The following is a 12,699-nucleotide window of genomic DNA, read 5'->3' as shown; positions in this document are numbered from 1 at the left end:
CCTGGCCCGTCACCTCTCCCATGCACAGCAGCACCACCTAGGTGACCCAGAGCCCCCACCGCCACCTCCGCCACCCTGGCTTGAGGCCTCACTGGGTCTGTGCCCCATGCCCTCTTCTCCTCAGGGCCCCTTCCGGCTGCCCACTCAGCACCCCCGTCCTGGGGGTCTGAAGCCCGTGGAGCTGGTTTCTCTCTGGAGCTTTGCAGAGTGCCCCCAGTCCCCGCCTTCCGCGGCTCCCCTCCAGGATCAACCCCCGGGCTCTCTGGACCTCCATGCCACGTCTGCAGATGGTCTGCGGGTGCTGTCTGTGCTTGAGGACAGCTGTAGCCTCGCCAGCCCCCTGGCCACTGTGGCCCACCTCGTACAGGCACAGATCCTGACCATGGCCATTGGGAACAGGGAAAACACTGCTCCGGTGACTGTGGGAGGTGCGGGGGGACGAGGGTGTTGGACAGGGCCTGACCCCCAACACCTGCAGGCAGTATGCGTTCACTCGTCCTCTGGAACTGCTGGCTTGAGGTGGCAGGAGGGGCTGAGAGGTGGTGAGGAGGAGAGTGAAGTAGGGGAGCCTGCCCTTGGCTCGCCTCGGTCTATCCCCAGCCCCCACAACCATCCGTCCTCATGCCCCCCAATCCATCCCCAACCCCACTCCCAGCCCTGTCCATCCCCAGGCCCCCGCCTCCACCCCTCCCCACTCCCTCTCCCTGCGTTAATCCTGCTCACTGCTGACCCAAGCAAAACGGAGTCCGCCTTCTCCCTTCTCGGCAGTTTTCTGTTGGCAAAGCAGAAAGGACGGCAGCTCAGGCTCAGCCCAGCCTCCTGCCTGGGGAGCACTCTGAAAATGGAGCATCACCCCGTGCGCCCTGCGCCTGGGCGGGGTGCACATATGGTCCCGGTGCGCCCTCCGCCCTGCGCTGCTCGACATCCATCGTCCGCCCTGGCTCTGCGTGGTCATGGGGAGTGGGGTCTGGACCATATCGTGGCCCCAGCAGCTCCTGGGCTCCGGCCCCTCCCTCCCAGGCAACATATGCCCGATACACTCAGGCACTCATGGACATGCTGGTGCCGTCCCTGCCCTCGGCCCGTCTGTGACACCGTGACCAAAGTGATAAGGCTGGGCCAGAAAGTGAGGGTTAAGGCCCATGCATGGGGTGTGGCCAGGCCAGGCCATCTGAGGGACACTAACCCGTCCCTAAAAGCCAAAAAGGTGCTAGCCAGAAACGCACAGGGTTGTGCAAGCAGGACTTCAAGGGAAGAGAGTGGGCTCTGCAGATGGTGCGGTGTGGCGCTTTGGGGGGTGAGGCAAGCACCAACACGTGCTACTGCAGGGACAGCCTCGAGCCAGCCCCTCGGCCCAGCTGTGCCCCCTGGGAAGCCTCAGCCGGTGGCTCTCACCACACAGCCTGCAGACGGAGCGCTCCCCAGCGGCCAGCCCTGCCTTCCCCCAGCCTCGCCCTGATCCTGCTTTGCTCCCCAGCCTGGGCAGGTGGGACAGGACCCTGAGCTGCCGCCTCCCACTAGGGCAGGCTCAGCACGGGTGCCGCCCTGTGTGCTGGCCCCAGGGGCTGCACTGCCCTCTGGTGGGGCACAGGCCACAACTGGCCCCAGGGGTGAACTGCAGGTCCTGCCAGGCCTGGCATCATACCCTTGACCAGTCCCCGAGGCCTCCTAGAGCCTCCTGGAGCCATGGTGATGCCTCCCCAACTCCGCCCACCACTGCTGACTCAGCTGCCTGTGTGGACGTGGAGTCCCTGGGGGGGCTGGACAGGGTAGTCCCCTGTCCAGCAGGCCCCTGTGCCCAGCAGGCAGCCACCAGCTGCTGCAGGGGTGAGGATGGGATGGGGCGTGGTCCCTTCCCGCAGCCCAGGGGCTGTCTGGCAGGACTCCCACAGCGGCCAGAGGGGCGTGGTCCAAGCCTGAGGGGCTGGGCTGGTAGGCATCCACTTTCTCTTCTGGAGAGGGGCTCACCGCTGCCCCAGGAGCAGCCCCAAGTGGCAGGTGGGGAGGGGGACCCCCCTCCTGCCCAGCCCTGTCTTGATTAGAACTCAGGACTCCAGATCCCAGGACCTCCGCCCCCCTCCCCGTGGCCGGCAGCAGGACCTCAGGGCCTCCCACATCGCCACAGCACCCCTGTGCACCAGGCTTCCTCCACTTCACAGGATGGAGGCGGTGACAGGAGCCGGGTCCCAGCCACGTGTGACTCCAGCTGCGAGGCCCCCACTCTGTGGCAGAGGGACAGGATGGCGGGGAGGCAGCCCCAAAGGAGACCCCTGAGGGCGCAGCAGGGAACAAGATGGCCTGGGGCAGAGAGCAGGGCCAGGATCACAGGCCCAGGCTTGGTGGCAGCCAGGGCGAGGTGTGTGTGGGCAGGGGTGGGGTGGGGTGGGCGTACCCCAGGGGTCTGTGGCGGGGAGAGGCATGCTTTCTGGGCAAAAGCCCCCTCCCCCAGCCTATGGTGGCCTGGCGCCAACCGTGCAGGAGGCAGGTGGCAGCTCTGTCCCCACCTTGGGTCTGGACAGGCCACAGGAGGTGGGGAGGGCCGCCACCCTGTCATCCCCAATTAGCGCCTAATGGCCTCCCTGATGAACAGTTTTATTAACCAAATTAACACGTGCTGGGGAGACCTGCGTGACCTTGGCCCATTCTGCTGAGACAGGGATTTTCCCAGGAGGGCAAATGGGGGACCTGGACGCCACCCCTGCTCAGGAAGGCTGGGGAGCCCCACCCTCCCACCCAGGAAGATGGCACCACGGCGCCTGCATCTCTGGGACCCCAAACACCCCACTCGCACCCCCATTTTCCCGGCTGAAGCACCAGGGAGGTGGCAGCGCAGGGTCCTGGACCCTGGAACTGGAGCTTGGGATGCAGGGCGGGTTGCTCCCACCTGGGGACCCTTGGAAGGGACTGGATGAGAGGGCAGGGGTCTCACAGAGCTGGGGACCGCCTTGCTACCCAGGGTCTGTGCCTCAGCCCTCCCAAGGCGCACCTGCCTGTGCCGCCTCCCAGGGCTGCTGAGCGGGTGGCGGCTGCCCCCTGGTGGCTGCAGGGAATGACTCCCGCCAGCCCTGTCCCTTCCGGAACCTGCTGGGCCCTGGGGCCCTTGGTGAGGACCCCCACTCTGGTTCCGAGGCTCCTCTCGGGTGCAGCTCGGGCCTGCCCTGCTCTGCAGCCCTTCCCACTCCCTGCCCTTGGTGTCCAGGTCCTGAGCCCACTGCTGTGGGGGTCCTGGGGGCGGTGCTCCTGCTGACAGCCTTTGGGGGCCATTGTCCACCCAGTATACAGAGGCCTGGAGGCAGCCCCCACTTCCCCTGCTTGAGACACTGAGAGCTCACGGCCTGGGGAGGCCAGCAGGAGCGGCGCAAGCAGGCTGGGGAGGGCTGGGGGCCCGTGCAGGCCCCAGGCTCAGGGAGAGGTGACATGCCCAGGAGCTGGAGGGTGGCACCTATGCTCGGAGCAGGACAGCAAGGTGGGCAGCAGGGCTGGCAGGCTTAGGGCCACCATGAGACCTGGGCCACGACACTGGGGACTCCTGGGCAAAGGGGACACTTGCTGGGGTGACCAGCACAGAGCCTGGGGTGACCGGCACAGGGCCCGGGGTGACTGGCACAGGGTGCAGAGGTGGGGAGTCCCCTGCTCTATGCACAGACAGGACAACAGGAGGTATTTTCGGGGAAGGCCGTGTCTGGGACCCGGCCTAGAGGTCTGTGGATGCTGTGGGTGTGCCTGGCTGCTGCATGATGGAGGGGCAGCGAGCGAAGGGGTGCCCAGCAGCGAGTGAAAGGATGCCCAGCAGGAGTCACTGGGCACCAGGCAGAAACGTGGCTGGAGGCGGGACTGAGGCCTCAGGGTCTGTGCCCAGGGCAGCAGCAGGGTGGACAGAGCCCGGGGTACAGATGTGACAGCTGTGAGGAGCCCTCAGGGTGGGGCAGCCCCAGGAAGCTGACCTCAGACCGGCAGAGGGACTGGCACCCTTCCTGTGTGTGGGTGAAGAGGCCACAGCTCCCATCACTGGGCTCAGACAGGTCTGACCATAGTCTTTAATGGGCAGGCAGGTGCTCGAAGCAGCCTCTGGCATGAGGTGGGGCAGGCATTGCCCGGAGGTCCTCTGGGTGGGGAGGGCATGCTTGGTGCTTCCCGCCAGCTGGAGCCAGGGCTGAGGTGTGCAGGGAGCCTGGCCCTCACAGCCACCCTGGACGCTTCGAGGATGAGGGCAGAGCCGGCTTCACCGGGGCACGGGGCTGGGGGCAGCCTCCAGGCTTGCCCTGCTGGGCTTTTCGGCTCCAGCTGAGGAGGGGCCGGGGGCTGGCCCACGTGGATGCCGGGGTGGTGCAGCCATGCTCCCTCTGGCTGCTTAGAAGCCCCCTGGGGCCCAGCAGGGCAGGTCGGCGGTCCCCCTGTAGCAGGGACAGAGACAGACTGTGGTCAGCCACTGCTGGCCTGTCCCCACCTGCAGCCAGTCTGGGAGGGGCAAGAACCACCTGGGAGGGGCTGGCACGTGGGGGGCTTGTTTGGGGGCTCCCATCAGGGTGGCCACATAGTAGGGGCCCCATGGGTTTCACCCAACCCTGGGTCAACCATGCTGGGTAGGTGAAAGTTCTGGGATGGAGCACCTGGCCCAGAAGCCTCCAGTCTGAGGATACAGAGGCCCAGTGAGGAGTGGGCTGCAGCAGGAGCCGTCAGATGGAGGCCACAGCACAGGTGGCCCCTGCCCAGGAGGCGGCCCGGGGAGGGTTACCTGCAGCCCCACCTCCCTTTCCCAATGCTGCTCAAGCGTCCAGGGCACGCCCAGGGCCAGGGTGGGGACAGCAGGCTGGGGACCACCCCTCCGGGGCCCCAAGGGCTCACCAAGCTGGGCAGCCTAGAGCTGGGCAGCACTGACACCACCTGCAGGCTGGCACCCGCCTCTCCCGCAGCCTTCAGCTCCGCCACCACCTCTGCGTGTCTCCACCACCTGCACGGCTGCCCGTTCACTGACACGATGTAGTCGCCCTCCTTCAGGCCGGCCGCCTGCGGGGAGACGTGGATGGTGAGGTGGGCACAGGACGCCCTGCCTGGCACTGGGGACTCAGCTCAGGGGGCCGGTGGGGCCCTTACCGCGGCCTGGCTCCCTGGAATGACAGCAGCGATGAGGACGGGCGAGTCTCCCCGAAGCGTGAGGCCGAAGCCGCCCTCTCCTCGGGTCAGGTGGATGGGCCCCACCAGCCGCCACCGGTTCTTGGCTGAGAACACAGACAGGGGCCCCTGGCAGGGGCTCAGAGGTCAGAGGCCCAGCTGGGCCACACACCGAGGAGACCCCACCTAACCAGCACGTCCATCCAACCTGTGCACCGAGGGACACCGTGGGGTTCCACAAGGCGGGTGGGCAGGGCTGGACCGCCATCAAACGGCCTGAGGCCACGTGCTGGTCAGAGCCACGCAGCCCAAGCTGCCCGTGCTGGGGGTGCCTGGGGACAGGTGTGCTCACCAGCCGATGGAAGAGGTCAGGCCCCTTCCCCTGGGACAGGCGTGGCGTCCTGGCCTCTGGCTTCTGGTGGGTCTTAGCTGAGGGTGGAAGAGCAGAGCTACGCTGGGAGCCTGTGGAGACCTGACCCGGGGATTTTCCAGGGCGCAGGGCATGACCCCGAGCGCACACAGGCCCCGCCTCTGACCTCCTGGCGTGGCCGCACTGCAATGGTGGGGGGAGCTGCCCCAGGTGCCCTGAACACATGGCCTCCTCTGCCCCAGGTGGCTCCCAGAATCCCTCCCTGACGTCCCAGGCATGCCTGTCCCGGGTCTGTGGGCTTCCCCTCAGGGCAGGCCAGTGCAGGGAGGGAGGGGCTGAGGGGCGTGGTCATCCCCCAGGCCCCTGAAGGGCGCGGCAGCTCTGTGGGCCTGAGATTGCGGCCTGGAAAGTGCTACTGCTGTTGAATTCATCGTGGGATTGCATCTTTAATGCAATCAGCCTCCCCTTCTCCAGGACGAAGGCCCCCACCCTGGCCGGGGATGCAGCCACCCACACAGGCCCTGGCTGCTCACGCCGGATGTCTGGGGCCTCGGCAGTCTCACAGAAGTCATCCTCACGGTCCAGCTCCGCATACTTGGCCAGTGAGCGCTGCAGCGTCTGGGCAACCACAGCCCGCAGCAGGTCCACCTCACGCAGGACGCGGCACAGGGCATGCAGCCGCAGCGCCTCCTCCTGCCCCAGGATGGCGCGCTTCAGGTGTGCCTTGCCTGTACGCGGGGCACTGAGATGTCACACACCATGTGGGCCCGTGGGCCCTGGGACGTGGCAGAAGGAGTGGGCAAAGCCAGGGCTGTGGGCTCATCACAGCCACTTTTGTTGTAGGCGCGTGCCACAGGGGTGAGGAGCTGGCTGCGCAGGAGGGCTCTGCCTCATACAAAGCAGGGGCCAGGGACAAGCTGCTCCCAGGGGTCTCCCACCTGCTCAGAGGCTGCCAGCACTCCTGGGGCCCCTGTGCTGGACCGTCACCCATCAGGCACAGGGCATCCAGGGATAGGTAGGTGGCCCAACTCGTTAGCATGGGGACACCAGGTGGCAAACAGCGTGAGCGTGGTGGGGGACACCCTGCCACTGTTGGTGACCACCTAAGCCCCCAGGGCCCTCCATCCATGGGCGCCTTACCAAGCTGCCTGCGCTCCTCCAGCTCCTGCGGCAGCACGGGGCCTGGGGGCTTGCAGGAGGTGGGGGGCTGGAGGAAGACCTGCTCGTGTGTGGGGAGCTCTCCCTCGGTCACTGCTGGGGGACAGAGAGGCCATGAGCCCTGAGCGGGGGCCTTTGCAGTATCATGGGCAAGTGCGGTGGGCACTCACGGGAGCCGTCGCAGAGGGCCATGGCTACGTAGTAGTGGGCCAGGGAGTGGAAGTACTCGGCCTTGACATGCACCAGGGCAGTCCAGGAGACGGGCATGTAGTCGTGGACGGGTTGCTGGGCCATGGTCCGGTGCACTAGTCTGTACTCGGCTGCCACCTGCCGGTGGACATGGCAGGCACGCGAGGGCCTCCCGCTCTCCGAGTGGTGACTGCCTCCCCCTACCCGGCCTCCACCCGCTCCGACCACCATCCCAGCAGCCTCCCTGGCACCCCAGTTCCTGCCACTTCATGCTATTCCCTGGAGGCAGAGGCTTGGGCCCCCAGGTTCCTGACCAGCCCCCCAGGGAGCAGGACAACAGCTGGCTTGGGGCTGACACACAAGGAAGGAGGCGGGAGAGCTCACGCTTGCCTGGACCTGGGCTCTGGCCCCAGCTCGGCCCCACCCCCTGCACCCTGACACGGGTGCCCGAGCTCACCTGGGCAGCCTCCTGTGCCAGGCGCAGCTGGGCCAGGCAGTCTTGGGGGGCCATGGAGGCAGGTGGTGAGAGGCCCTCAAACACACATTCCTGGGCCTGGGCCATCATGAGCTGCTCCAGTGCGCAGAGGGAGGCAGGGCTCATGTCTGGGCTCGGCGCATGGGAGAAGTTCTCCCTCAGGAGGCTGAAGGTCCCTGCGGAGGGAGGGGTGCTCACACAGGCAGGGCCCTGACCTGCCCATCTCTGCCCCATGCAGCACTCAGGGCGGCTAGCTAGGGCCGCTCCTGGGACACGCATGGGCCTGATGTCCCCAGCCCCCCTACCTGAGGGACTGACGTCCTAACCACCCCCAGCTCCTGCCCTGTAGAAGGGGCTCTGCAACACCCTGGCACCACACCCTGCCCCACCGCGGCCCGGGCCGCCCTCACCAGCGGCCCTCTGGAAGGCCTCCACAGCGCGGTGGGCACCCTCGGCGCAGGAGCGGTTCTGGCGCGCCCCAATCTGTGTGTGGAGGGCACCGATGTTGAAGAGAACGCTGCCCTTCTCGAAGGCCAGGGCGCGCTGCTGGGCTGGGACCCCAGTAAGCGAGTCGTACCTGCAGGGTCGGGTCAGGCTGGGCGGAGTTCCCACAGTTCCTGCAGCCAGGCCTTCCCTCCCCAGGGTGCCCCCGCCCGCAGAGCCCCTACCAGTGGAAGAAGAGCCCGAGGCTCCTGGCAGGGGTGAGGAAGCGCGCGTCCAGGAAGCACAGCTGGTTATAGTAGGCTGTGAGCAGCTCCAGGCCCGCCTCGTTCCGGCTGGGGGTCCGCATGGCCTGCAGGGCAGGAGCCGCTGGGCCCCACCGCCCTGGCCCATCCCACTCACACACACTGCCCTGGGAAGTCCCGTGGGCATCAGCACCATGCGGGGCGGGGAGGCAAAGCCAGCGGGGCCCTGAGCAGCCGCGACTCCCGAAGGCCAGCAGCGTGCGGCACTGGAGCCACCTGCCAGCCCCTCCACGCCCCCTGGCTGGGTCTGCACACACAGGGTCCCTGGTGCGCCTGTCTCCCCACGTCCTCGAGACGTCCACACTGAGCTCCGCCGTCTGTTCCTGACTTAAGCCTCAGCCTCTGCATGTGTCTCCCGGGGCTGCAGGAGAGTGGGCGGGTGGGGGAACCACACACCTGCCGCAGGGCCTCCAGTTCTCTGATTTCTGCCTCATAGGAAGCGCCGTCCTCTCCAAAGTGCACCGAGATCAGCTCCTGATGGGGGGCAGGTGTTGGCATCCACAGTACCCTTGTGCCTGGCCTCCTTCCCTGAGGTCTCCCAACCCACCTTGGGGAAAGACTCATGGTGGAACGCGGGTCCATGCCGCAGAGCAGGCTGGCTGCCGTGCAGGGTGGGGGCCCTGGGCCCCTCAGGAGAAGCCCCAGAGAAGGGCTGGGGCCAACTGTATGGAGGGATCTGGTGGGTTGATGCAGCTTGGAGCCCCTCTGGCCCTGGGTTTCCCATCACAGAGGTGGCACCTGGAGACTCAGCGCTACTTTTATGTGCGTTTCCTTATTCATCCCCATGGCCGGGAGGCAGGTGCCATCTGCCACTCAGTGACTCAGACAACGAACACAGTCAGTGGCTCCTGCAGGGCCCTGCCAGGCAGTGCCAGTCTGTTCTGGGGTCTGAGCCCTCTCCAGGACCCTCGTGAGTCAGTGCTGGGTGTGTGGTCCCAAGCTGGTGGTGCCCTCCGTGGGCGAACCTGGACCCTGTGCCCCAGGTGGGGCTTCCAGGCCCCATCCTCCTAGGGCATTGCCCGTCTGAGGGCAGGCCATGTGTTCATACCCACTCCATGGGATCAGCCCCAGCCTGGGGCGCAGGCACCAGTGCGGGCCCTGAACGCAGCAGAGGCTGGGTCTCTGTGGCCACTTCTGCCAGGTCCCTGGTGTCCCTTACAGCCCTCCCTCCCTCTGGGCCTCAGTTTCCCTATCTGTTCAATGAGACAGCTGGACCAGGAAGCCTCCAAGACCCCCTTGGTCCCAGGGCAAGGCCGTGTCTCTCAGAGCTCGCAGGCCAGTGCCTACCTTCAGCGGCGTAGACCAGTCCAGCTCCTTGGTCTCCTTCAGGCCCAGGGGGATCATGGGGACAGTGACAGCTTCACTACAACCAGAAGCATCGACTTCAGACTGTAAGGCCAAACCCTGGTGCACACGGCAGCCGGGGGCCCACTCCTAGGGCTCTGTGGCACAGGGTGCCTCCCTCCCTCGTGAGTGTACACGTGCGCCTGTGTCCTGGGGGGTGTCCTGCACCTGCGAACCCCCCCACCATCCTAAACCGCTCCAGAAGCACGTGCACACACAGACACACATGCATACACACACACATGCGCACAGACACACACGTGCGTGTGCACACACATACACGCACGCATGCGCACTGTCCCGGCCCCCATCCGCACCTCCCATGCCGGCCAGGGTCCACACCACTGCTAAGCTCCTCTAGCTCCTCCTTCAGCAGCTGCAGGTTGGAGTTGACGTAGCTCAGCTCCAGGGCGACTGTCTCTCTCACCCGGTTGTTGCTGGTGGCTCTGAGGGAGGCCGTGGCAGTTGAAAGCTCAGCCCCAAGGTAGAGCCAAAGGCCCCGTGCCCACTGCAGCCCTCCTGCCAGCTGACCTGTCGGAGCTCTGAGCCCACCCTGCAGAGGATGTCGCTGACGGGGTCTGCCCCCATGGCTGAGACAGGTGCAGCAGTGGCATCCGGGGGCTCATAGGTGATACCCCCTACAGTTCATCACCCCTGATCCCAGCACCTGCATGTTCTGACTCTGGCCTGCAGGCACCTCCCTCAGCACCATGGCTTTCTTTGGGGCTCATACAGCCCTCGACAGCATTCAAACACCACTTCCTTGGATGGTGGGTGAGAGCCACACCCCTCTCTGTGCCTGCATCAGGGCCCAGCAAAGGGACCAGGGGTCCCCAAGGAAGGCCAGGATGGGGGCAGGGAGGCAGCAGGTGCTAAGGGTACCGAAGGGCACACACACACATGTGTGGCTCACACGCGGCGTGCTCTGAGGAAGAGGCAGCTCGGGTCTTCCACCCCTCTCCCAGGTCCCCAACCTTGGGATGCACCGTCACCTGTCACAGCTCAGCCTCAACCATGGCTCTTCTAAGAAGCCCCCACGTGCACTGTTGGGGCTTCCCAAGCTGCACACCCGGCAGGGACACTGGTTTCCTGGCACCTCCGGCCCAGCACAGAGGTCCGTGAAGGCAGGTCTGTGAGGGTCATGGCTGGGCATCACGTGTACTGCGTGCCCCCCAGGACCCATCTGCTCATGCACTTGTCTCCCTGACCCGGCCATGGGGCAGACACCTGCCTGGGTGGCTGTCCTGCCCCCCTCACCCAGGTCAGGCCTGCTCCTGGGGCCGGCGACCTCAGGCACTCACCTGTAGAGGTTCTCAGCGCCCGTCCGCATCTGCAGCTCCTTGTCAATCTGCTGGTGAATCCGGGCCCTGCGGCTCTGCAGCTGGCTGCACCGCATCTGCATCGGGGAGTCACAGCCCTGCAGGGAGACCACAGGTGATCACGGCCCGACCCTGTGGAGCCCGCACCAGGCTGTGCCTCGCCAGCCACTGAGAGGAGTGCAGCCTGCCCAAGGGTAACGGGGTGGCCACCATGGGCTGGGGCTGGAGCTGACCTCACAGGGAGGGGCTGGACAGAGCCAGTGTGAACACGGGCCCAGCCAGACCAGGACAGGAGGCAGTCAGTGCAGAAGGATGTGGTGCGGGGGGATGCTGCTGACTCGTGATGGGGGTCGGGAGGGGAGGCTGGCACCTGCCAAGGACACCAGGAGCCAGGGTCTCACCAGGCAGCCTGGACAAGTAGGGCTCCAGGAGCCCTGCAGGGGGCGGCCTGCGGCTCCTCACAGTAGGATGCTTCCGGATCTCCTTCTGCACTTCCGGATTTCATTCTGGATCCCCCCCTTGCCCCTCCCAATTTTTTTTCCATCCAATTCACCCACGCCTCCCAGTCATTCCCGTGTGGGTTTAGGTGTGGGCTCCAAGGACAGTGTCCCCGAGACTCTGGGGGCAGCCACTGGCACTCGATGGTTGGTGCAGAGGCTGCGGTCTGACTTTGGGAATGGTTCTCGAAGTGAACGCACACCTGTGCACTCCCCATCCACAGAGAAGAGACTCTGAGCCTTGCACCCACAGACTGCACCCCCACGGCCCTGCCCAGCACCAGCCATGGCGCAAGAGCAAGGCATGCCCAGCAGGGCCCCTTCTAGACTTTCATGGCTCCTGTGTCTTCTTAAGTGGTGTGAATCTGCTGGGGCTTAAATTTCACTCCGGGCTGATCCAGTTTCATGCCTCAGCCTGCCCCACCCTTGTGGTGTTGGGGTCCTGCCTGTGCGATCCTCATGTGTCCCTCCCTCTCACCACAGCCCTTGCCACCGCTCTTCCCCATGGCTGCGTGGGAATGCCTGGGTCTCCACCCCGACAAGATTCTTTGCAGCTACCTGTGGCTGTCCTCTGGGTGGGCTCCCAGGCGTGGGCCGGCTGGCTTGCCTCTCCAGCGCCCACTCCTTCCATGCTTTGAGACCCACAGTGCTGCTCAGGGCTCGCTGCTCAGGGACACTGACTCCCACCCAGCCCTGGGGTGAGCCTGGTCTGTGTCAGGTGCGGCCATCTGGCCATTTCTGCCAGTCAGCAGCAAGACAAGGCCTCTGGTGGCTCCTGGGGCTGCTTCCTGCCCTTGTCGGGAGACAGGACCTCTTCTCTCCCAGGACCTTGTCATGTCTGAAGATGAATCCTGCCACCATGAAACTGACCCGACACTGCATGAAGCTGCGGATTCATGGGGCCAACGTGCACATGGCCCGGGTCTTCCCCTCTGCGGACCTGGCACCCTCTCCACGCACACACGTCTCTCAGGCCTTTCCGTCTTCCCCGTAAAGAGATCACATGTGTTTTCCTGGGTGTCCCTCTAGATATCTACAGAGTTATTTTTGCTAATGTGAATGAGACCTTTGTCTGCATTGTAATTAGTTTATCCCATTATACAGGAATGATCTGATTTCCTAGACAGAAGGCCTGCTCGTCCTGCCCCCAAGCTCACAGCAGCCAGCTGAGCGGGTGACCATCTATTATGGGTGAATAGTGTCCCCACAAAAGACAGGTTCAAGTCCTAACTCCCAGTACATGTGAGTGCAATTTTTCTAGAAATAGGGTCTTTGCAGATATAATGAGTTAAGATGAGGCCACCCTGGAGCAGGGGGGTCCTTAATCGCAGTGACAGGCGTCCTTATAAGAGATGGGAAATGTGAACACAGCCACATGGAAGTGGCCATGGGAAGGCAGACACAGAGACTAGAGGATAAGGCACCGTCCCCTGGAACCCACGCCGTCCCCAAAACCTCTGCACCATCCCCTGGAACCCACACCATCCCC

The 12,699-nt window shown here is 65.1% G+C and overlaps 1 protein-coding gene across 1 annotated transcript in view; it reads right to left on the bottom strand.

Moving 5' to 3' along the window:
- Positions 1–4,008: 4,008 nt before the first annotated feature.
- Positions 4,009–12,699, bottom strand: part of RHPN1 (rhophilin Rho GTPase binding protein 1) — a 12,806-nt gene continuing 4,115 nt past the window's right edge. The window contains exons 2-15 of the mRNA XM_023228145.2: positions 10,696–10,811; positions 9,712–9,840; positions 9,338–9,413; positions 8,447–8,524; positions 7,973–8,097; positions 7,715–7,881; positions 7,287–7,480; positions 6,811–6,967; positions 6,623–6,736; positions 6,016–6,210; positions 5,465–5,541; positions 5,095–5,241; positions 4,846–5,007; positions 4,009–4,394 (exon numbers count right to left, since the gene is read on the bottom strand). Coding sequence (XP_023083913.1) covers positions 4,179–4,394; positions 4,846–5,007; positions 5,095–5,241; positions 5,465–5,541; positions 6,016–6,210; positions 6,623–6,736; positions 6,811–6,967; positions 7,287–7,480; positions 7,715–7,881; positions 7,973–8,097; positions 8,447–8,524; positions 9,338–9,413; positions 9,712–9,840; positions 10,696–10,811 — 1,953 coding nt within the window. The 3' untranslated portion in view covers positions 4,009–4,178. The remainder of the gene's footprint in view (positions 4,395–4,845; positions 5,008–5,094; positions 5,242–5,464; positions 5,542–6,015; positions 6,211–6,622; positions 6,737–6,810; positions 6,968–7,286; positions 7,481–7,714; positions 7,882–7,972; positions 8,098–8,446; positions 8,525–9,337; positions 9,414–9,711; positions 9,841–10,695; positions 10,812–12,699) is intronic.

Source organism: Piliocolobus tephrosceles, chromosome 7 (assembly GCF_002776525.5).
Source record: "Piliocolobus tephrosceles isolate RC106 chromosome 7, ASM277652v3, whole genome shotgun sequence".
NCBI classification, from domain to species: domain Eukaryota; kingdom Metazoa; phylum Chordata; class Mammalia; order Primates; family Cercopithecidae; genus Piliocolobus; species Piliocolobus tephrosceles.
Note: the sequence above shows the minus strand (reverse complement) of the source record. Positions and strands in the feature narration are given on the sequence as shown.